At 45.4% G+C, this 22,668-nt stretch overlaps 1 protein-coding gene across 1 annotated transcript in view; it reads right to left on the bottom strand.

Moving 5' to 3' along the window:
* Positions 1-299: 299 nt before the first annotated feature.
* The window catches only part of LOC308271762 (protein farnesyltransferase subunit beta), a gene marked incomplete at both ends in the record, with an annotated part of 86,388 nt that continues 64,019 nt past the window's right edge, over positions 300-22,668 (bottom strand). The window contains 4 exons of the mRNA XM_080708303.1: positions 300-431; positions 9,149-9,263; positions 9,583-9,694; positions 20,499-20,631. Coding sequence (XP_080564429.1) covers positions 300-431; positions 9,149-9,263; positions 9,583-9,694; positions 20,499-20,631 — 492 coding nt within the window. The remainder of the gene's footprint in view (positions 432-9,148; positions 9,264-9,582; positions 9,695-20,498; positions 20,632-22,668) is intronic.

Below are 22,668 nucleotides of genomic sequence, written 5' to 3'. Positions count from 1 at the left end.
GTGGCCGTCCTGGTGCGCCGGTGGGAGGAGCTGCCTCCTCCCAGCATGCACTGGCCCCCAACCGCACTGCATGGGCTGACAGATTTTTGGTTTAACGGGTGTGAAAAGAATTTTAAAAACCACACCACGATGTACTCCAAACTCAGAGCCGCTGGTTTTGTTTTGACAAGAAAAGACAAAGAGACCCACAGCTCCACAGTGGCAAAGGCCTGTGTTGCGCAGAGGGCACTATGGACCGAAATGGGTAAACCTCCTCTGAGCCGGAGGTGCTGATCGCGGAGCCGTGGGACCCGCATCTTCTAGTTGGTCGCAGACTCTGCTGTCGCCTCACCCTCGGGCACCTCGAAGCCTGGCACTGGCTTCTGCAGAAAGTGTGTGGTGGCCTGGATCACCTTGTCTGGTCCAATGTTGTACACGGGGTGGGTGGGCTGCTGCAGAGAGAAGAACAGATGCCAGTCACCCCGGTGAGCCTTAGAAACAGACACACCCTATGCCCCTGCGCATTTAGCATAAGGAGTCATCAGAGAGACACACAAGAGTTATCACAAGGCCCAAAGGATAGAAAACAAGAGTGTTTGCTAAAAACATTTTATCATACAAGGGACATGAGAATGTTAGAGAGAGAGAGAGAGAGAGAGAGAGAGAGAGAGAGAGAGAGGGAGAGAGAGAGAGAGAGAGAGAGAGAGAGAGAGAGAGAGAGACTGTGTGTGTACACACAAAATTTTTAGGTCAATCTATCTTAGAAATATACATAAAATCCTAAATGGGCTGGTTAGGGTGGTGCATGCCTATAATTCCAGTACTCCGGAGGCTGAGACGGAAAGATCACAGGCTTGAGGTCAGCCTCAGCAACTCAGTGAGACCCTGCTTCAAAATAAAAAATCAAAGCTGGTATGTGGGAGACTGAGACAGGAGGAGCATAGGTTTGAGGACAGCCTCAGCCTGAAGTGAGACTCTCATCAACCCAGCAAAACCTTGTTTCAGATAAAATAAAATAGGAATGGGGGTGTAGCTTGGAGGTAGAATGCCCTTGGGTTCAATCCCCAGTAAAAAAAAAAAAAAAAAAAAAAAAAAAAAAAACTAGACTAGGCCAGGCGTGATGGTGCACGCTTGTAATACCAGCATTTGGGAGGCGGAGACCGGAGGATCTGGATTCTCAGACAACCTCAGCTACTTAGGGAGGCCCTCCCACAACTCAATGAGGCCCAGTTAAAAGAAAAATTATATATATATATATATATATATATATATATATATGGCTGGGGGGTGTAGATCAGAGGTAGAATGCCCCTGAGTTCCATTCCCCGTACCACAAAAAAAGAAAAAGAAAAAGAAAAAAAAAATATATATATATATACACACACACTAGGCCAAAGCTGGGTATGGTGGCACATGCTTATAATCCCTGTACTTGGGAGTCTGAGACAGGAAGATCACAGGTTTGCGGTCCTCCAAAACTTAGCGTGATCCTATTTCAAAATAAAAAATAAAATAAGTAGAATGCCCCTGGGTTAAATCCCAAGTACTGCAAACAAACAACCCCAAACGAAGCCAAAATATTACTAGCAAACTGAATCTAGCAGTATACTGCACAAACATAATCTGCTATAACCAAGAAGGATTTTTTTCCAGGCATAGAGCACTTAATATCAGAATATTTACTAATGAAAAAAATACCAGATTAAAGGAGAAAAATCAGATGCAAAGAAAGCATTCAGTAAAATTTAGCACTAAGTTATGATGGAAAAAACTAGAAAAAAATTTTAAATATAGATGGAGGTCTCACTATGTTGATCAAGTTGGCTCCAAACTTCTGGGCTCAAGCAATCCTGCCTCGGCCACTTGAGTAGCAGGGATTATACGTGTGTGCCAACCTTCGATGTGAAGGTTTTACAACAACCTCACAGGAGTATGAAACCTCAGTACAATTAAGATCTCTGATCCACACCATGTGGAGATCTTGGACAATGTTACAAGGTAAGAAAAATAAGATTCTTGGCCAGGCGTGGTGGCGCACGCTTGTAATCCCCGTGCTTGGGAGGCGGAGACAGGAGCATCGCGCAGGTTCGAAGCCAGCCGTGCTAGCTTAAGAGACCCTGTTTCCAAAAATAAAAAACTATAAAATAGGTCTGGGAGTGTAGCCCAGAGGTAGAGGGCTTCCAGGAACCCCAGTACCACTAAATAAATAAATAAATAAATAAATACTAAAAAAAAAAAAAAAAGATTCTTAAGACTTCAGAAGCAGTAACAACTGTCCTTACTTGAAAATGTCATTGCTAGCTGGGCGTGGTGGCGCACGCTTGTAATCCCCGTGCTTGGGAGGCTGAGACAGGAGGATCAAAGCCAGCCTCAGCTACTTAGTGAGGCTCTCAGCAATGTATTGAGACCCTGCTTCCAAATAAAATATAAAATAGGTCTGGGAATATAGCCCGGAGGTAGAAAGCCTCTGGGTTTAACCCCAAGTACAACAACAACAACAACAAAAAAAAAAAAAAAAAAAAGAAAGAAAAGAAAATGTCATTGCTTTTTAAACAGGAAATCCAGGAGATTCTATAGATAAACTATTATAACTATTAAGACTTCATCAAAGCCTCCAGATACATCGGTGTTGTTTCCATATACTAGTAACAACCAGTTATAACAAAGAACGCAGCCTGGTGTGGTGGTGGTGGCACAAGCCTGTATTTCTAGTACTTGAGAGTCTAAGGCAGGATAATAGGTCAAGATAGGCCTCAGGACCTCAACAAGACCCCCAGCAACTTAGACCCTGTTTCAAAAATAAAAAGGGCTGTGGGTATAGTTCACAGGTAGAACACCTCTGAGCTTAATCCCTAGTAACGTACACACACACACACACACACACACACACACACACACACACACACACCATATAATGAGGGGGAAAGATTATAGTCACAATAAACAAAAACTATAAATTACTTAGATATATAGCAAAGACTAGCAAAGTATGTGCTAGTCAGGTGTACTCATTCGAGCCATCCCTCCATGCCAGTCTAGTATGGAGCTGTTCTTGTTCTCTGTATTTTCATCTTTTAATAAACTTCTTTAAATCTTCAAAAAAAAAAAATATGTGCTAGTCGTGTGTGTGTGTGTGTGTGTGTGTGTGTGTGTGTGTGTGTGGTACTGGGTATGGAACCTCTGGGCTATACCCCTAGACAGATTTTATTTGGAAACAGGGTCTCACAAAGTTGCTGAGGCTGGCCATGATCCTGCAATCCTTTGGTCTCAGCCTCCCAAGTACTGGGATCACAAGGGTGCACCACCCTGCCTGGCTTAGCTAGTCCTTTAAAAAGGAAAAAATTATAAAAGGCCATGGAAGGATATGAGAGAAAATGTGAAAAAATGATGTTCATATATGTGATGCCTTAATATTGAAAATATTTTATTTCTCTCCCGTAAATCTAAAATCAGTGCAATTCCAATAAAAATCCCATCAGATCTTTTCAAAAGAACTTGATAAAATAATCTTATAATTCACAGAAAAAAGCATCTTCTTCTTGTAGTACTGGGTACTGAACCCAGGGGCATTCTACCTCTGAGCTACACCTTCAGCTATTTTTTTTTTTTTTTTCATTATTTTGAGACAGGTTCTCACTAAGTTGCAGAGGGCCTCACTAAGTAGCTGAGGCTGTGTGCAAACCGCAATCCTCCTGTCTCAGCCTCCCAAGTACTGGGCTTACAAGCCTGTGCCACCACACTGAGCTCCCAGCCCTCCTTTTTAATTTTTTTGTTTTAGGTCCCACTAGGTTGTTGAAAGTCTCACCAAGTGCTGAGGCTGATCTTGAACCTGCGATTCAAGTACTGGGATTATAGGCTTGTGTGTCACCACTCCCTGCTCTGAGGTGATGTTGAAGAAAAGGGACAAAGTGGAGAGTTTTGCCTGTGACAGACAGACAGACAGACCGACCACAGTCAGAGTGAACAGTCCAGAAACAGAGTCACTCCACAGAGAAAAGTTGAGCATGTGGCACTTGTGGGTTGCACATCAGCAGGAAGGCTGGTAAGTGTCAGTGAGCAGGGCTGGTCAGAAAAAGTACAGAATTCTATCCAACCCTCGCCACAGACAGAAATCAAACCCAAGAGAACCAAACTCTAGATGAAAAAAGCAAAACCTTAAATGTTTAAAAATATATTTATGACTCGCCACAGTGCCCTGTTCATTCCCTTTATAGCCCTCGTCACCATTTGTGGTGTATTTAACATGTGTTTGCTTCCCTCAAAAATGCTAGGGAAAGATTTCTAAAACAAATCCCCATCCTCCAAAAAAACCCCAAACCACAGAAAAGAAAAACAGAGTTGACCACTTTAAAATCTTCCATTCATCAAAAACAACAAAAACCTAAAAACAAAGTAAAAAGACATGTCACATATTGGGAGATATTCACCATGTACATGTATCTGCCAAAGGATTAGTAACAAGAATACACAAAGAACTCCTACAAATATGTATGATAAAGGAAAACAACTGATTTTTTTTTTTTTTTTTTTTTTTTTTTTTTTGGTGGCACTGGGGGTTGAACCAAGGGGCATTCTACTTATGAGTTACACTCCCAGCCCTATTTTTTATTCTTTATTTTGAAACAGGGTCTCACTAGGTTGATGAAATACTCAACTTCACTAGCAATCAGAAAAATGCAAAATAAATCTGAGATCCATTTCACACCCAAAATGGCAGAAACAAAAGTCTTACTACAGAGGAACAGTGTTGTGAGTGCACAGTAGCTCAGCCCTGCTGGGGAGCAACCGCGAGCTGTCTAGTGAAGGCAGCCCTGGGTATCTCCTCCTGCCCCACAGGTCCCTCTCAGACATACCACCACACGAACCCAAGACACCAGAATGTTCACTGCAACACACTGTCATAGCACAGAACAGAAATGACTTAAATGTTAACCACAGGAGAACAAAGAATGAGACTGGAATACATTTATACAGGCGAATACCATAGAACAGTTAAAACCAACACATATGAACCACCGTAAACCTTAAAATATGAACGTCAGTGGAAAAACTGCTGCAGAACGTTGGTTCAGCAGCTGTTTTAACCCATTTCCTGTCTGTCCAGAGAATATTCCCAGGGGCACTGGTGGCTGCAGTATTTACCCTGAGATAAATTACAGATTACAGTCCTAAGGGACATTTGTGAATGGATATATGGAGAGACACTGATAACAATAAGCTGAAGGGTCCCTTATTGCAGAGATGCAAGTGCTGTGCAGATCTGAGCAGGGATATTTCAGTCAACAAGACCCGTTTTGGATATGCCCTATCTCAGGCAAATTATGACTGGTCAAAGAGTTTCACTTTTGCTTCAGCGTCTGCATTTGGTCAATTCTTCCATAACCGCTAGTCAATCAAAAGCTCACATTTTATTGTAGATCTCTGTTCATATTTCTTGTATAGATTTTCAACCATACATAACTCCATATAAAAGCATTACCGCCAATCAATCATGGTCTGATTTGCTTTAGCATCAAAGACTGTGTTTAAAAAGCCAGGCATGGTGGCGCACGCTTGTAATCCCAGAATTCAGGAGGTTGAGACAGGAGTTTTGCGGTTCGAGGACAGCCTCAGTTACTTAGTGAGGCCCTTCGCAACTCAGTGAGACCCTGTTTCAAAATAAAGAATAAAAAATAGGCCTGTGTGTGTAGCTCAGAGGTAGAATGCCCCTGGGTTCCATCCTGAATACTGCAAAACCAAACAAAAAAAGGGTATTTATATATAAAATTTAAAAAGAGTGTGTTTATATATAAAATTAAATGAATAAGGCAGTGAGCTGCATTTTTTAAAATGGGAAATGGGTTAAAAAGTTTGAGCTGGGACTGATGGCGCATGCCTGTCCCACTTGGGATTTTGAGGCAGGTGAATTTTTGATCCCTACTTGAGAAATTGAGGCAGATGAATTGCAAGTTCGAGGTCAGCCTGGGCAACTTATCATGACCCTACTAAAAATCAGAATAAAAGAGCTGGGGATGTATCTTTGTGGTAGATCACCTCTCGGTTAAATCCCCAGTACAACAACAACAAAAAAGTTTGAAAGCATGTAAAACTACGAATATATTATTTATGAATACATAAATATGAGCCCCAAAATATCCACACATACAAGACAGGTCAAATATAGGGCAGGGTTACCACTGGGGAAGAAAAGAGGGAAAAGTACCAAAATAAGAAAGAAGCCAGGCGTGGTGGTGTGCGCTTGTAATTCTAGCATTTGGGAGGCTGAGACAGGAGGATAGTGGTTTGCCGACAGTTTCAGCTAATTAGTGAGGCTCTTTGCAACTCAGTGAGACCCTGGTTCAAAATAAAGAATAAAAAATAGGGCTGGGGGTGTAGCTTGAAGGTACAGTGCCCCTGGGTTCCATCCCCAGTACCGCAAAAAGAAAGAAAGAAGAAAAAAAGAAAGAAGGAAGGAAGGAAATAATGAGGTTAAAGTTGGGCATGGTGGCAAATGCATGTAATCCTAGCCTCAGCAAGTAGTGAGGCTCTCAGCAACCCAGCAAGATCTTGTTTCAAAATAAAAGATAATAGCTGGGTGTGGTGGCACACACTTGTAATCCCAGTACTTGAGAGGCTGAGAGAGTCAGATCACAGGTTTGAGGGCAGCCTCAGCTACTCAGTGAAGCCCTCTACAACTTAGTGACACTCTGTTTCAAAATAAAGATTAAAAAATAGGGTTGAGGGTATAGCTCAAAGGTAGAATGCCCCTGGGTTCAATCCCCAGTAACACAGAGGAGAAAAAAAAAAAAAAAGGTAAACATCTTTTTATTCATTTATTGGCCATTTATGTTTATTCGGTTTGAAATATTTTCACCAAACATGGTGGCACATACCTATAATCTCAGTACTTGGGAGGTTGAAAGAAGGATCACAGGCTCAAGGCCAGCCTCAGTCACTAAGCCTCACCACTAAGTCACTCCTCACTAGCCTCAGTCACTAAGTTACAGTCCCAGTAACTTAGCGAGACTGTTTTCAAATAGAATATTAAATAGGAGGCTGAGTGTGGTGGCACACACTTATAATCCAAGTACTTAGGAGGCTGAGACAGGAGGATCGCAGGTTTGTGGCCAGCCTTAGCTAGCTACTTAGTGAGCCCTTCTGCAACTTAGTGAGCCCCTGTTTCACAATAGAGTGTGGTAGCACACGCTTGTAATCCCAGTACTTGGGAGGCTAAGACAGGAAGAATGCACATTTACGGCCAGCCTCAGCTACTTAGTGAGGCCCTCCACAATTTACTGAGACCCTGTTTCAAAAATAAAGAATACAAAATAGGGCTGGGGTGTAGCCCAGAGGTGGGATGCCCCTGGGTCAATCCCCAGTACCATACACACACACACAAAAAAAAAAATTGGGCTAGGGTATAGCTCAGACGTAGAATGCCCCTATATTCAATCCCCAGCACTAAAAAATTAAAATAAAAAGTAAAGAAATACTAAGAATTTTATCTATTTGGTTTTTTTTTTTTTTTGTTGTACCAGGGATTGAACTCAGGGCATTCTATTTCAAGCTACGTCCCTAGCCTGATTTTATAATTTTTTTTTCTTATTTGGAAACAGAATCTTGCTAGGTTACTGAGGGCCTGGCTGATTGCCACGGCTGGCTTCAAACCTGAGATACTTTTTTTGTTTTTTGTTTTGGTACTGGGGATGGAGCCCAAGGGCCTTCTACCTCCAGGCTACACTCCTAGACCTATTTTATAGTTTACTTGGAAACAGGGTCTCACTAAATTGCTGAGAGCCTCATTCAGTAGCTGAGGCTGGCTTCGAACCTGTGCGATCCTCCTGTCTCAGCCTTCCAAGCGCAGGGATTACAAGCGTGCGCCACCACGCCCGGCTACGTGAGATCCTCTTGTCTCAGTCTCTCATATACTTGGATTACAAACCAGGTATGGTGGAACATGACTGTAATCCCAGTACTTGAAAGACTGAGACAGGAGCACTACAGGCTTGAAGTCAGCCTCAGCAACTTAGTGAGGCTGTCAGCAACCTAGCAAGACTCTGTTTCAAAACAAGAAATAAAATAGGTCTGAGGGTGTAGCCCAGAGTTAGAATGCCTCTGGGTTCAATTCCAGCAACACACACACACACACACACACACACACACACACACACACACACACACACGGGGAAAAAAATCCCAGGACAAACAAACAGAAGATTCAAAAGACATATATGAGAAACTTTCAGTGTTTACATTTGTGGAAGCAAATCCGACTTTGTAGGGCAGATGTTCTTGACAGTCTGCACAGGCCCTGTTATCTGAGCGCCGTGGACCATCTCAGCGGGTTCATGTCTAGGCTGTGTCTCCTGCCAGGCTGTTCCAGCATCAGCTGCGGTGGGGAACATCCTGTCCTCCTGGGGCTGACTCGTTATTTTTTTCTTTTGCAGCACTGGGGATAAACCCAGGGCCTTGCACATGCTAAGTGCGTGCTCTACCACTGAGCTACGCCCCCAGCTCCTACTTTTGTAATTTTTAATAAAATGAAAGAAAGTTTTTTTTCAATTTTTTTTTTTTTTCCTTGTAGTGCTGGAAACAGGACCTGGGGCCTTGCTTAAACACGCAAGGCACGCACTCTCCCACTGAGCTACACCCCAGCCGGGGGCTGATGTTTTCTTGAGGAAAACAGACAAACATGTGTGAAACAAACACATAGGAAATTGTGATGAGGGCCTCGCAGGGACCAGAGGTGGTGCTGCAGCAGCAGATTCAGGGCACTGTTATTCTCTGGAGAGAGGACAGCTAAGCTGAGAGCACCAGGAGAAATGAGGTCAGCCATGCAGTGAGGGTCCTGCCCTGCAGATGCTGTTTCAAGCTGCCTGGAATTCAGTCTGCTGTGTGAGTAACCAGTCACTGCGCCCTTTTTGAAAGGGGTGGTCTGGGTCCTCGATTCTGCAATAAAGGCACAAAATCTCTGTTGCAGATTAGACCTCCCACCACAATGCCAGGCTTGCCGAGCGGTGAATCTGCAGCCTGGTGGGCTGCAAAATGTAAAGAGGGTGGGGACTGCAGACTCCCAGCCTGGCCGCACAGGAAACAGCTCGAGTTCTGCGGACACCAGGAGCTCTGCTTTCCTCAGCCCCATCCTGAGACCTTGCGATGAAGAGGTATGCAGCAACCCATCCCGCCTTACCAGAGCGTTTTCAGGCACACCCAGGACCACATCGTGCAACATGGCTCCACTGCCGAAGTGCTGGGCGATAGATAAGCCGCTCAGGCAGTAGCAGGTGTGGTAGAAGTCACGCGACCTGCAGGGACAGGCAGCACTGAGAGGACAGTCCTCTGCTCCCCTCGACACCCTGAATGCAACCACAGAGGCCCGTGATGGGGTCACACATGCCCCCCTCCCCGTCCTCCACGTGGCTGGAGGAAGTACAGGAGTGAATTTAAAAGCCTCGCGCTCTAACCTAACAATGGGCGGGGGAGGTGTGGGACCAATGGCATGGCCGGGATGCTCCCGCGGACACTAGCGCTGTGCAGCTGGATGGCCAGGGGCACCCCGCTTGTAACGACCCCTCTGCTAGGCCTGTGGGTTCGCTCCCCTCCCCCCAGAGGGCAGGCACTCACTTGCCCGGCTTGTCCAGGAGCCCCCCGGCAGGGCACTGGCAGCACATGAGGATGTACTCCTGCAGGGCCTGCTGGTGGAACATCCAGTGGCTCATGCTGAGGGCGGGGTCACCTGCAGAGACAAGGGGTCAGCCAGGGCCTCACCGCCCTCGGGGATCCACGTCACTGTCTCTGTTACTCAGCAGGACAGTCGGGGTCCCCTCCTCCACGCATTCGTGATACGCTGCAATCTTCACACACGTGCCTCTGCCTGAGCCTCAGCCTGTGTCAAAGAGCCACGGTTCAGTTGCCGTCTCCCCTGCCTTGAAACGGACCCCGTGAACTCAGGTGATGCTCTTAAGCCACGTGTCCAGCAGGCAGAGAAGAGACTGACCTGTTAGTGCCACCCACTTGGTCCATCACTCTTTATTCAGATTTTTTTTTTTTTTTTGGTAGTACTGGGCATTGAACCCAGGGGCATTGTACCTCCGAGCTACACCCTCAACCCTATCCTTTATTCTTTTTTTTTTTGGTGTTATTGAGGGTGGAACCCAGGGGCTTTTCTACCTCCAGGCTATATTCCCAGATCTATTTTATACTTTATTTGGAAACAGGGTCTACTAAGTTGCCGAGAGCCTCACTAAGTAGCTGAGGCTGGCTTTGAACCCATGCGGATCCTCCTGTCTCAGCCTCCCAAGTGCTGGGATTACAAGTGTGCACCACCACACCCGGCTTCTTCTTTACTTTGAAACAGGGTCTCTCACTAAGTTGCGGAGGGCCTCACGAAATAGTTGAGGCTGACCTCAAACCTGCAATCCTCCTGTCTCAGCCTCCCAAGTAGCGGGATTATAAACCTGCGCCACCACGCCGGGCTTACTCTTGGCCTCTAACGACGGTTCCTTTAGCACATCGCTGAAACTTGTTAGCCAGACTCTAAGTAGCTAGGGGAACTTTGGGCAGGGGTAGTAAATTCTGTTCTATTACTTTTTTTCTTTTCTTTTCCCTCCCTCCTCCCCTCCCTCCCCTGGGTCTACCTCCAAGCTATACCCACAGCCCTTTTTAGTTTTGGTTTTGAAACAAGGTCTTGCTAAGTTGCTGAGAGCCTTGTTACGTTGCCGATGTTGTCCCTGAACCCTGGATCCTCCTGAGTACTGGGATTACAGCCGTGCACTACCACGCCTGGCTTCTTCAACGATGCTCAGGCTGGCCCGAAACTCCTGGGTTCAAGTGAGCCTCAGCCTGCCGAGTGGTGAGGAGTACAGGTGCACGCCACCGTGCCCAGCGCTAACTTTTCTCTGGACTCACAGACTTTTCCTAAGAAGCATTACTAATGTCTGTTCTCCTGCATTATATAGACAGCCCAAGCACAAACTGGCCATTCTGGGAATACTACTGAAATAAGCAATTGAGCTTTTCCACTCTCAAGTTCAGCCCCGTGGTCAGGGAATTCTGTGGGCCAGATGGTTATCAGATGGACCTACCATCACACAGATGTGTGCAGATGTGCATGATTTAAAAAAAAATATTCACAGCTGGGCATGGTGGCGCACGCTTGTAATCCCAGCATTTGGGAGGCTGAGACCTGAGGATCGCGGTTTGCGGACAGCCTCAGCAACTTAGTGAGGCCCTCTGCAACTCAGTGAGACCCAGTTTCAAAATAAAGAATAAAAATAGGGCAGGGGGTATACCTCAGAGGTCGAATGCCCCTGGGTTCCATCCTCAGACCAAAAAAAAAAAAAAAAAAAGACATTCAGAAGCCAGGTGTGGTGGTGTATACCTATAATCCCAGTACCCGGGAGGCTGAGATGGGAGGATCAAGGGTTTGAGTCCATCCTCAGCAACTTAGTGAGGCCCTCAGCAGCCTAGTAAGACAAAAAATATTTCAGAACAAAAAATAAAAAGGGCTTGGGGTGTAGCTCAGGGGTAGAATGCCCCTGGGTTCAGTCCCCAGTACCAAAAACCGAACAAACAAAAAAACCATATATATGGGATATGCAACATCCTTTGGTCAATTTTATACTTTGATAGCTGGGCTGCAAAGGCATCAAACAATCTATAAATGGCAACTGAAAACTAATTTTTCTTTCTTCCAGTCCTTCTGTTTTGATGCATTTCTCTATAGGGTTACAACTACCATAGTTGTATGGTTCTCCCTTAACACTGTAGGCGTAAGTTTCTGCTTTGCTACATAATCTATATAACCATCATTCTGAATAGCTGTATTATATCTCACCAAGTGAATGTACAAGGAAACTGGGTAATAAAAGTACCAAAGCCCCAAATCTCCTCCACATGGCTACGTAAGCTTCTATAGTAAACATTTATAAAAGCTTACAGTAAGTGGAGTGTATGAAGAAAATACGTAAGCAAAACTTAATTATAGAGTAAGCAGAGAATAATGGCTTTTTTTTTTTTTTTTAACAAGAGATACACACTTGTGGTCTCAGCTCCTGGGAAGCCCGAGGCGGGAGGATTGTCCCAGCCTAGGCTCGAGCAACATTACGCCTGCGCATGTGTGCGTGTGTGTTAGCAGGGAGTGAACCCAGAGCTACTCTCTCTCTCAGACACATCCCCCGACATATTTCGAATCAGGGTCTCAGTAGGTTGCTAAGGCTGGCTGTGAACCTGTGATCTTCCTGTCTCAGCCCCTAGGTACTGGGATGACGCGTATGTGCCATCAAGCCAGCCAAGATCCTGACTCTTAAAAGAAAAAGACACAGAGAAAGAGAAGGAAAGGGTCTGACAAGCAGTTGATGTTTCCCAGGTTGGGGAAGGAGCAATGGCTGGCTGACATTTGGAGGTAGGAAAAAAGCCGCTTGCTCGCCTGCCGCCAACACCCGAGCCGCATGCGCAGTGGGCTCCCAAGCAGCTCACGGGGGGGGGGGGGGGGGGGGGGGGGGCACGGCGCAGGGAAGCCGAGCCCTGGGAGGAGCTGCCCACAGGAGGAGCTAGTCTCAGGCTCTCCCCAGCGGTCCTAAAGGAGTGCCAGGTTGCCTGCCTTCCCTTCCTCTCTTTCCCCTCTTCTGAGCACAGCTGAGTTTATAGAAGGTAAATACATATATGATGGGCCTTCCCTCTGCCTTCTTTTACTTATTTCTAAGGTTGTTTCCAGTTCTTGCAATCACAGAAATGCTGCGCTATACATCTTTGTGAATATTCTCTGTGTAGGATTATTTTCTGCAAATACTTTGGCCAGAGCAGAATTATAAATGTTTATTACTTTCAGTTAGATGGATTTTTTTTTGTACTGGGGATTGAACTCAGAGGCATTCCAACTCCAAGTTATACCCCCAGACTGATTTTATTTCTTATTTGGGAACAGGGTCTCACTAGGTTGCTGACAGCCCCAAGGCTGGCCTGAATCTGTGATACTCCTGTTTCAGCCTTCCAAGTACTGGGATTACAAGCATGCACCACCATGCCTGCCTTAGAATAAACTTTTTTTTTTTTTTTTTTTTTTTTGTGGGTCTGAGGATGGAACCCAGGGGCATTCGACCTCCGAGCTATACCCCCTGCCCTATTTTTTATTCTTTATTTTAAAACAGGGTCTCACTAAGTTGCAGAGGGCCTCACTAAGTAGCTGAGACTGTCCACGAACTGCGATCCTCCGGTCTCAGCCTCCTGAATGCTGGGATTACAAGCATGCGCCACCACGCCTGGCTTTTTTTGGAATAAACATTTTTAAAGCCTTTTAAAAATTCTGATATCTGCCAGGAAAACTTTAAATTTTACTGTACTACCTCCAGCATTGGTCACTTTTAAAAAGCTCTCAGAAATTAGCTAGGGACAGTGGCACATACCTGTAACCCCAGCAACCTGAGAGGCTGGGACAGGAGGATCACAAGTTCAAGACCAGCCTCTGCAATTTAGGAGACCTTTGTCTCAAAACGACAACCAAAACAAAACACACAGAAACAGCCTGGGATGTAGATCGGTGGTGGAACACCCCTGGGTTCAACCTCTAGGGCTGAAAAAAACCAAACAAACAAAACTTTCAAGCCAGGGATAGTGGTGCATACCTGCAACCCTACTACGTGGGAGGCTAAGGCAAGAGGATGATAGGTACCCTGCTTTAAAACAAAAAAAATTGTTTTGTTTTTGCGCGTCTGGGGATGGAACCCAGGGGCATTCAACCTCCAAGATACACCCCCTGCCCTGTTTTTTATTCTTTATTTTGAAACCAGGTCTCACTGAGTTACAAAGGGCCTCACTAAGTAGCTGAGGCTGTCCGAGAACCGCGATCCTCTGGTCTTAGTCCCCCAAATCCTGGGATTACAAGCGTGCACCACCATGCCAGGCTCAAAAAAAATTGTTTTTAAAAGGGCTAGGTATATAGCTCAGTGGCAGAATCATCTTGGGTTCAATACCTAGTAGTACAAAAAAAAAAAAATTATCAGCAGTAAAAAGAAACAATACCTGATCATTTATTTTGTCTTTCACTAGTAATGAGGGTAAAATTTCTCCATAACTTTTGTTTCCTAGTCGCAAATATTCTTGAGCTTAGTTTTTGTCTGCTGAGAGGCAGTGATCAACTCTATTAATTCAGCTTCTTATTATACTTACCCTTTCATCTATAACAAATGCTGTATCTACTTTTCTCTTAATGCTTTTTTTGTTTTGGTTATGTGAGCTTAAAATATGTATATAGGTCCGGTGTGGTGGCGCACGCTTGTAATCCCAGTACTTGGGAGGCTGAGACAGGAGGATCGCAGGTTCGTTGCCAGCCTCCGCTACTTAGTGAGGCCATCTGTAACTCAGCGAGACTCCATTTCAGAATAAACAATAAAAAATAGGGTTCAGGGTATAGCTCAGAAGTAGAATGCCCCTGGGTTCAATCACTAGTACTACCACACACACAAAAAAATGTATATAGTTTAGTTATGTTATAATCATGCTGTTTTGATTTCTTTTTGTACTTTCTTCTTCCTCCTCCTCTTCTTCCTCCTCCTCTGCCTCCTCCTCTTCCTCTTAATGGTACTGGGGATTAAACCCAAGGGTATTTTACCGACAAGCTACACCTCATCCCTATTTTTTTTTTTTTTTTTTGGTGGTACTAGGGGTAGAACCCAGGGGCTTTTCTACTTCCAGGCTACATTCCCAGACCTATTTTATATTTTATTTGGAAATAGGGTCTCTTAAGCCAGCCTCAGCTGGCTTCAAACCTGTGTGATCCTCCTGTCTCAGCCTCCCAAACGCAGGGATTACAAGAGTGTGCCACCACGCCCAGCTTTATCCCTATTTTATTTGGAAAAGGGTCTTGTTACATTGTTGACACTGGCCTGGAACCTGTGATCCTCCTGTCTCAGTTTCCCAAGTGCTGGGATTACAGGCCTGCACCACCATGCCCAGAGTAGTCTGTTGCTCGCTCTTTCTTTCTTTCTTTCTTTCTTTCTTTCTTTCTTTCTTTCTTTCTTTTTTTTTTTTTTGTACTGGGGATTGAACCCAGGAGCATTCTACCTGTGAGCTACACCCCCAGCTGTATTTTATCTTTTATTTTGAAACGGTGTCTTGCTAGATTGATGAAAGTCTCACTACATGTTGACTAAGGCTGAAGTCATCGAACCTATGATCCTCCTACCTCAGCCTCCCAAGTACTGCGATCACAGGTGTGCACCACCATGCCCAGCTTGATTGCTGCTTTCATGTTCCACAAAAACAAAATAGCAATGAGTCATCGTTGGCTATATTTAAGCTATTAACAATGATAATAATGATTTATGACATAGTGAAGGTGGTCATGGCACAGAGCTACTGACGGTCACTTGCTGAGTCAGGGAATAGCCCCGACTCCATGCTGGGCTGTATTGAGCCTTTTTCTTTTTAGTTAGCAATAACATCATTACCTTTTCTAGTGTGTTTCACTGGGGGTTGAACCCAGGGCATCACACACACTAGGCATGCACTCTACCACTGATCTACAACCCCAGCCCAATTACTGACTTTTAAAAATGTACTTGTGGGGCTGCAGATATGGCTCTGTAGTAGAGTGCTGGCCTAGCATGTACAAAGCTCTGGATTTGATCCCCAGCACCTTAAAAAAAGTATTTGTGGCTGGAATGTAGTTCATTGATAGTGCATATGTGTATTAGGTTTGATTCCCTAGCACCAGAAAATGTATTTTTTTAGTTTTTAAAAATGTATTTTCTTGCTTACTAAAAAATACATGTATGTGCATGGTCAAACAAAACTCAGTAAAAGATTTTAAAAGTACAGTCCAGAAGGGTACAGAATTTACAAAACAATCTCCCTCCCCCCTTCATCTCCCAACCCCGACCAGAGGTGCCCACTGTTAGAAGAGTTTGGGCGTGTCTGCAGTTTACCCCAGCCTGTGCACACACGACAGCTCTACGCCCGACCCGTGTACTTTATATTGTGTCCTAGTGAGCTTTCTGTATCAGACCAATGTATGCAGCTGCTGTTTGGAGAGAGCATAATTTAACTACTGCCTTTTTGATGGGCATTTCAGATGTGTAACTAAAACTCTACCTCAGCATACATCCTTGGCTAATATCGCTATAGGTGAATTCCTGACAGTGCCCTTCGTGGGTTCGAGGGGTAAGCGCCTTTATAATTTATTTATTTATTTATTTATTTTGGTGGTACTGGGTGGAACCCAGAGGCTTTCTACCTCCAGGCTATACTCCCAGACCTATTTTATACTTTATTTGGAAATAGGATCTCACTAAATTGCTGAGAGCCTCACTCAGTAGCTGAGGCTGGCTTCGAACCTGTGCGATCCTCCTGTCTCAGCCTCCCAAGCGCAGGGATTACAAGCGTGCGCCACCACGCCCGGCTTGTGCCTTTATAATTTAAAGAGCATCTCCAAATTGCCCTCCAAATACTGATGCAACTATTGCACACTGGTTAATAGTTCAAAAATGCCTATTCTCCCACACTCCCCTATATATTTAAATCTCTGCCAATGTGATAATAAAAAGGAATAGTGTTCCACTTCCCTGCTTTGCATTTCTTTAACTGTAAATAAGCGGATCAATTTTTTGGTTGGAAGAATGGCCATCTGTAGGTTACAAACAGGGCTCTGAAACCAGCTAGTCTGGATCCACACAACCAGTACTAACTGTTGTAGGTGGCAGTCTGATATTATAAAGTAAGTCACTTAATTTCCACATCTACATAATGGGGATGATGAAAGCATCTATTTCATAGATCTGTTTTCAGGACCAATGAAAAAATATATGTAAAACAAAATAAAATGGTGGTGCCCAGCGTGGTGGCGCCCGCTTGGAATCCCCGTGCTTGGGAGGCTGAGACAGGAGGATCGCGCAGGTTCGAAGCCAGCCTCGGCTGATGGGGTGTGTCCATACAGCGCCTAGGGAGATGCAGCCTCCCTTGGCCTGAGCGGCCTGCAGCCTAAGGCAAAGCTTTAAATAAAATGATTCAGCAGAAAAGGGGCTAAGATGGCGCCTGGAGGAAGCTATGAAGGCGTGGTTTCCCCATTCATTATGGGTGGGGAGACTGAGCAGTTTTTCCATTTTTACCTTTAAAGGAGCTTCCGCACACATGAATGGCTCATGCACTGGCCTGGGATTGGCTGTGAACTACGTGCTAGTGATCTTTATCCCAGATAGGCTAGGCTATTTCTCATGGGAATTCCCCTTGTGGCTTGGTGCTATATATATGATTGTTTGGAGAGAAATAAATGAGATCTTGCTTGACTGGACTCCCGGCTCGTGGGTTTGTGTTCGAGTCGTCGGTACTCATCATATCGCCAAGCCCCGCTGCTGCTGGGCTGGATTCCCAACACTGGGCTACTTAGTGAGGCTCTCAGCAACTTAGTGAGACCCTGTTTCCAAATAAAATATAAAATGGGTCTGGGAGTATAGCCCGGAAATAGAAAGCCTCTGGGTTCCACCCCCAGTACCACCAAAAAAAAAAAAAAAAAAAGTGGCATACACTTGTAATCCTAGTACTCGGGAGGCTGAGACAGGAAGATCGCAGGTTTGAAGCCAGCCTCAGAAACTTAGTGAGAGTGTTTCAAAACAAAAATAAAATGGGGCTGGAGGTATAGCTCAGAGGTAGAATGTGTGGTTCAATTCCCAGAACCACACACACAAAAATGTATTGAGGCTGTGACATATGGTGAGTGCCTGGCAGGTGCCAGCTGCAGCTGGTAGGAACAGTTGGAGTAGACAAAGTGGTACTGACAGTGGTTCGTTTCCTAGGACCTGTGTGCTCGGTTCTTGAGCTAGTTTTCAATTGGGCTGTTCACTTGTTTCTTATTGATTTGTATGACACTTGTCAAATGAGCTCTTCATCATTTGTCTTTATATATATATTCTCCACTTTAGTTCTTGTTTTGTTTATAAAAACTTGTCTTTCTCTTTCTTTCTTCCTTTCTTTCTTTCTTTCTTTCTTTCTTTCTTTCTTTCTTTCTTTCTTTCTTTCTTTCTTTCACAGGTCTAGGAATGGAACCCAGGGGCATCTGACCTCCAAGCTACACCCCCTTCCGTACTTTTTATTCTTTATTTTGAAATTGGGTCTCACTAAGTTGCAGAGGGCCTCACTAAGTAGCTGAGGCTGTCCGTTAACCGTGATCCTCCAGTCTCAGCCTCCCAAATGCTGGGATTACAAGTGTGCACCACCACGCCCGGCTAAAACTTGTTTTTCTTTATGAAAGAAATATCTATAAACTATAGGAAAATAGGAAATATAATCAAAAGAAAAAAACATCACATATAATTTTCCATCCCATAGGGTTTTATTATTTTTTTTTTTTTGTGGTATTAGGGATTGAACCCAGGGACATCCTACCTCTGAGCTACATCTTTTGCCCTATTTTTAATTCTTTATTTTGAAATAGGGTCTCACTAAGTTGTGGAAGGCTTCACTAAGTAGCTGAGGCTGGCCTTGAGGCTGCCATCTTCCTGTCTCAGCCTCGTAAGTACTGGGATTACAAGGGTGCGCCACCACGCCCGGCTGAGTCTAAATTTTTTAAGAGCCAACTCTTCACTCTAAATGAGATTACACACTCTTCATGAGATTACACACATACTACTTTGAACACCACCTATGATCACAGTATAGGCTGAGTGAGTTTCTACAGCGTATCTCCTTTTGACTCTAAAATCAACCCGCAAAACACATCCATTCTTCTCAGACTCAGCTTGGTTTCAGTCCATGAAACTCACCGTTTCTGAGGAGGGAGACAGCTCCAGGCCCAATGTGATGCTTCTCCTAGCAAGGAACCCATTAGAAGCACCAAGATTTCCAGGCAGCCTTCTCCATAGGCAAAGCTGTGTGAATGTGAGTGAGTGAGTGAGTGAGTGTGTGTGTGTGTGTGTGTGTGTGTGTGTTTTACTAGGGATGGAACCCATCAACATTCCCTAACCTACACTCCCAGCCCTTTTTTATTTTTTCCAGTTTGAAACAGGGTCTTGCTAAGTTGCTGAGGGCCTAAGTTTCTGAGGTTGGCCTCGAACCTGTGATCCTCCTGTTTCAGCCTCCCAGAAACTGGAATTACAGGTGTGCCACACCACACCTGGCACAGGCAAAGCTTTCCATGTGTCCGAGTCCTCAGAACTCAAGCTTCAATACACACAATGTTGGTGAGCGCCCCCAGGAGGCTTTGGCAGGTAGTGCTGCTGTTACTGCTCTCCAGGTTTCCTGGGCACTGCAGAATTAAGACGTCTTGTCAAGCCAGGTGTGGTGGTGCACGCTTGTAAGTTTGAAGCCAGCCACGATGGCATAAGAGACCCTGTTTCCAAAAATAAAATAGGTCTGGGAGTGTAGCCCGGAGGTAGAAGGGCTTCCAGGAACCCCAGTACCACCAAAAAAAAAAAAAAAAAGAAAAGAAAAAGAAAAAGAAAAAGAAAAAGAAAAGACATCTTGTCTCTGCTACCGACAGATTTCTAAGACTGACAGCTTGACCTCACCAGCTCCAAATAAAGAGATCACCAAACCCCCAAGTTATTTCTATTGGAAACACTAGACTCTCAGGAAATTCCTGATAACCCTACTAGTGGTCAAGCCAGAGAATATACAAGCTCTAGTGTCAGAGGAATTGTTTGTTTTAATATCCTGAGACCTAAACCAATTGCTCCATACTGGGGAGATAGGACAGAGACCCTGTTTACTTAATTCAGTATCAAAAATGGCCACAACGCAACAACTCCAGTAGAAATGAAGGAACTAAAGAAAGGACTCAAGAAGAACAGACAGACAAGAAGGAAAAAAGCGGGGGAAGGACAGAAGAGAATAATGTAATCTTTTACACGTGAGCAATTAATTAGCCAAATGGGTCCAGTGAAAAGCTTCCGTCAGGCCAAGGGCTCTCCCTGCAGGGACGGATTAGCATCCAGCAGGGTGGCCATGACTTCTCCTCTCCCACCAGTGGACTCAGAGACACACTGCTCTCACAGCAAAGGAGCGAGAGGAGTCAGGAGGCAGCAGGCGGCCTGAGTTTCAAGAGGAAAAGACAGAATGTTCCCGGCTTTTGCTTGCTGTTGGCTTTGGTTTAGCATTCCCATGTGAGACCCCATAGGAGGAGTTTCTCCACTCCAGCCATGCCGGTGGGACAGACTCGCATTTAGGATTGTTCAGTGGATCAAGAAGAGAACATTTTGAATGGTGACAACTATGTGGCCAGCCAGATGTGGCGGGTCTTCTCCCTGGATGTTCTGGTTCTCTGCCCCTTAATGCAGCTGTTCTTCCTGTCACGAGGAAGTTGCTCCCTCCAGATAACACACAGCAGCACAGATCCCCCCGCCCCCATCAGCCCGTCCTGCCACAGCCATTCAAAGCAGCAACGAATGACCTTAAACCACTGGAACAAAATCCTCTTCGGCACACACACACACACTAGGGCAGGAGTTGCACACCAAGCACTCAAAATCCAGGACAGACTGAGCTTGTTCCAACCTCCAACCAAGCACTCTGGCTTCCCAGCTTGGTGAAGAAGGGACCCAGCCTGTGCTCACCTTGGGCGTGTAGCGCACGGTGCAGCAGGGGCAGCAGCCCGGCCTGCCAGAAGGAGTAGCAGCCGTCCACCAGCTTGTTGCAGCGGCCCTGGAATCCACCTTCAAATCGCATCTGCCGGCTTGTCACCCATTGCTGAGAATGAGACGGACGGGAGAGGCAGTTGGAAGCCAAAAGAAAAACACCAAATCCACCCAGACAGGACCTCCAGGGGCCAGTCTGTGGGAAGAAGGACTTCTCCACATCGGCTTCTTGCCCCGCAAGTTTTAGGGCTCTGGCTCCTCCCTCCACTGCCACAGCCATTAACATCGACCCTTTCCAGACAACTAGCGCTGATCTCTTCTCATTGTCGACCAACCTACTATCTCTTCCTGGGTTCCAAATTGGTGATGACACTGAGAGAATAAAGAGAGAACCCTGGTTTATAAGGAAACCCACACGAGCCTCGTAAACATGGCCAGAGTAGGAAACCCAAGGCAAGACCAGCAGCTCTTTTCTCCTGGCTTCCCTGCTCAGGGAAGTTTAGTCAAAGAGAATAAGTGGAATTCTGTGCTACATCTCACCAGAGGCTCTCAAACTGTCTCTGCCTTTACTGGGTACCTGAGGACACTCACCCCAGGTCTCCCAGTCAAGTCTCCAACAGGACTAGAGGCAGAAGCCACTGGCCCTGATTATCAAATGACAACTGCCCGGTCCAGTCTCCCATTCTCCAGGAGAACCTGGTTAGTTGATATAAGAAAATCTATACGCTGAAGTTGTAAGTTGGCACCTGATGTCACTCTGTGGTCACATGATATCACCACTGCTCACTTATCTCTAAGTTTTCTAAACACACTCTACTACTAAGATCAAGATAGTCATGGGTTTGGCCCAGAAGAACCAGAGAACCATCTGGCTGAGCAGATAGGATGCTCACTTCCCTCCCCACCCCTAGGGCGGCCACCAGCCGGGTCCAGAGCTGCCTCACTCAACTGAAAGGTCCAGAGTACAGCTGACTCCTGAACCTGGAGTCTTCCTGGATTGAGTTCCTGAAAGTAGACAGTCGGAGACACACACGACTCTAAAGCAGGGGCCCAGGCTCCCTGAACAGTTGTAGTCTATAGATTATATTATATCCCACATTCTTTTTTTTTTTTTTTTTTTTTAGGTCTGGGGATGGAACCCAGGGGCATTCGACCTCTGAACTATACCCCCTGCCCTATTTTTCTTTATTTTGAAACCAGGTCTCACTGAGTTGCAGAGGGCCTCACTAAGTAGCTGAGGCTGTCCGCGAACCGCGATCCTCAGGTCTCAGCCTCCCAAATGCTGGGATTACAAGCATGCACCACCATGCCCGGCCACAATCCCACATTCTTAAAAGACAAAAAAGTCCGGCATGGTGGCACCCGCTTGTAATCCCAGTGCTTGGGAGGCTGAGACAGGAGGATCATGCAGGTTCAAAACTAGCCTCAGCTACTTAGTGAGGCTCTCAGCAACTTAGTGAGACCCTGTTTCCAAATAAAATATAAAATAGGTCTGGGAGTATAGCCCAGAGATAGAAAAGCCCCTGGGTTCCACCCCTAGTAACATACACACACACACCCGGGCATGGTGATGCACGCTTAAAATCCTAGCATTTGGGAGGCTAAGACAGAAGGATTACAGTTCACGGATAGCCTCAGCTACTTAGTAAGGTCCTTTGCAACTCAGTGAGACCCTGTTTCAAACTAAAGAATAAAAACTAGGACTGGGACCAGGCGTGGTGGCGCATGCTTGTAATCCCTGCACTTGGGAGGCAGAGAGAGGAGGATTGTGCAGGTTCGAAGCCAGCCGCGCGCGCTGGCTTAGGAGACCCTGTTTCCAAATAAAAATGTAAAAATAGGTCTGGGAGTGTAGCCCGAAGGTAGAAGGGCTTCCAGGAACCCCAGTACCACCAAAAAAAAAAAAAAAAAAAAAAAAACTAGGGCTGGGGGTATAGCTTAGAGATAGAATACCCCTGGGTTCCATCCCCAGTACTGCCGAGAGAGAGAGAGAGAGAGAGAGAGAGAGAGAGAGAGAGAGAGAGAGAGGGAGAGAGAGATATCAAAAACAAAAAACAAAACTGTATTGTGGATTCACGTAGAAACACATTCCCAGTAGGTCTTAAGTAAACCAGCCCTTTAAGGACAATGCCATTTGATGGAAGTGGGGTAA

This window comes from Muscardinus avellanarius, assembly GCF_963383645.1.
Source record: "Muscardinus avellanarius genome assembly, chromosome: 12".
In the NCBI taxonomy this organism is placed as follows: Eukaryota; Metazoa; Chordata; class Mammalia; order Rodentia; family Gliridae; genus Muscardinus; species Muscardinus avellanarius.
The sequence above is the reverse complement of the archived record's forward strand: the minus strand, read 5'-3'. Positions and strand labels throughout refer to the sequence as shown.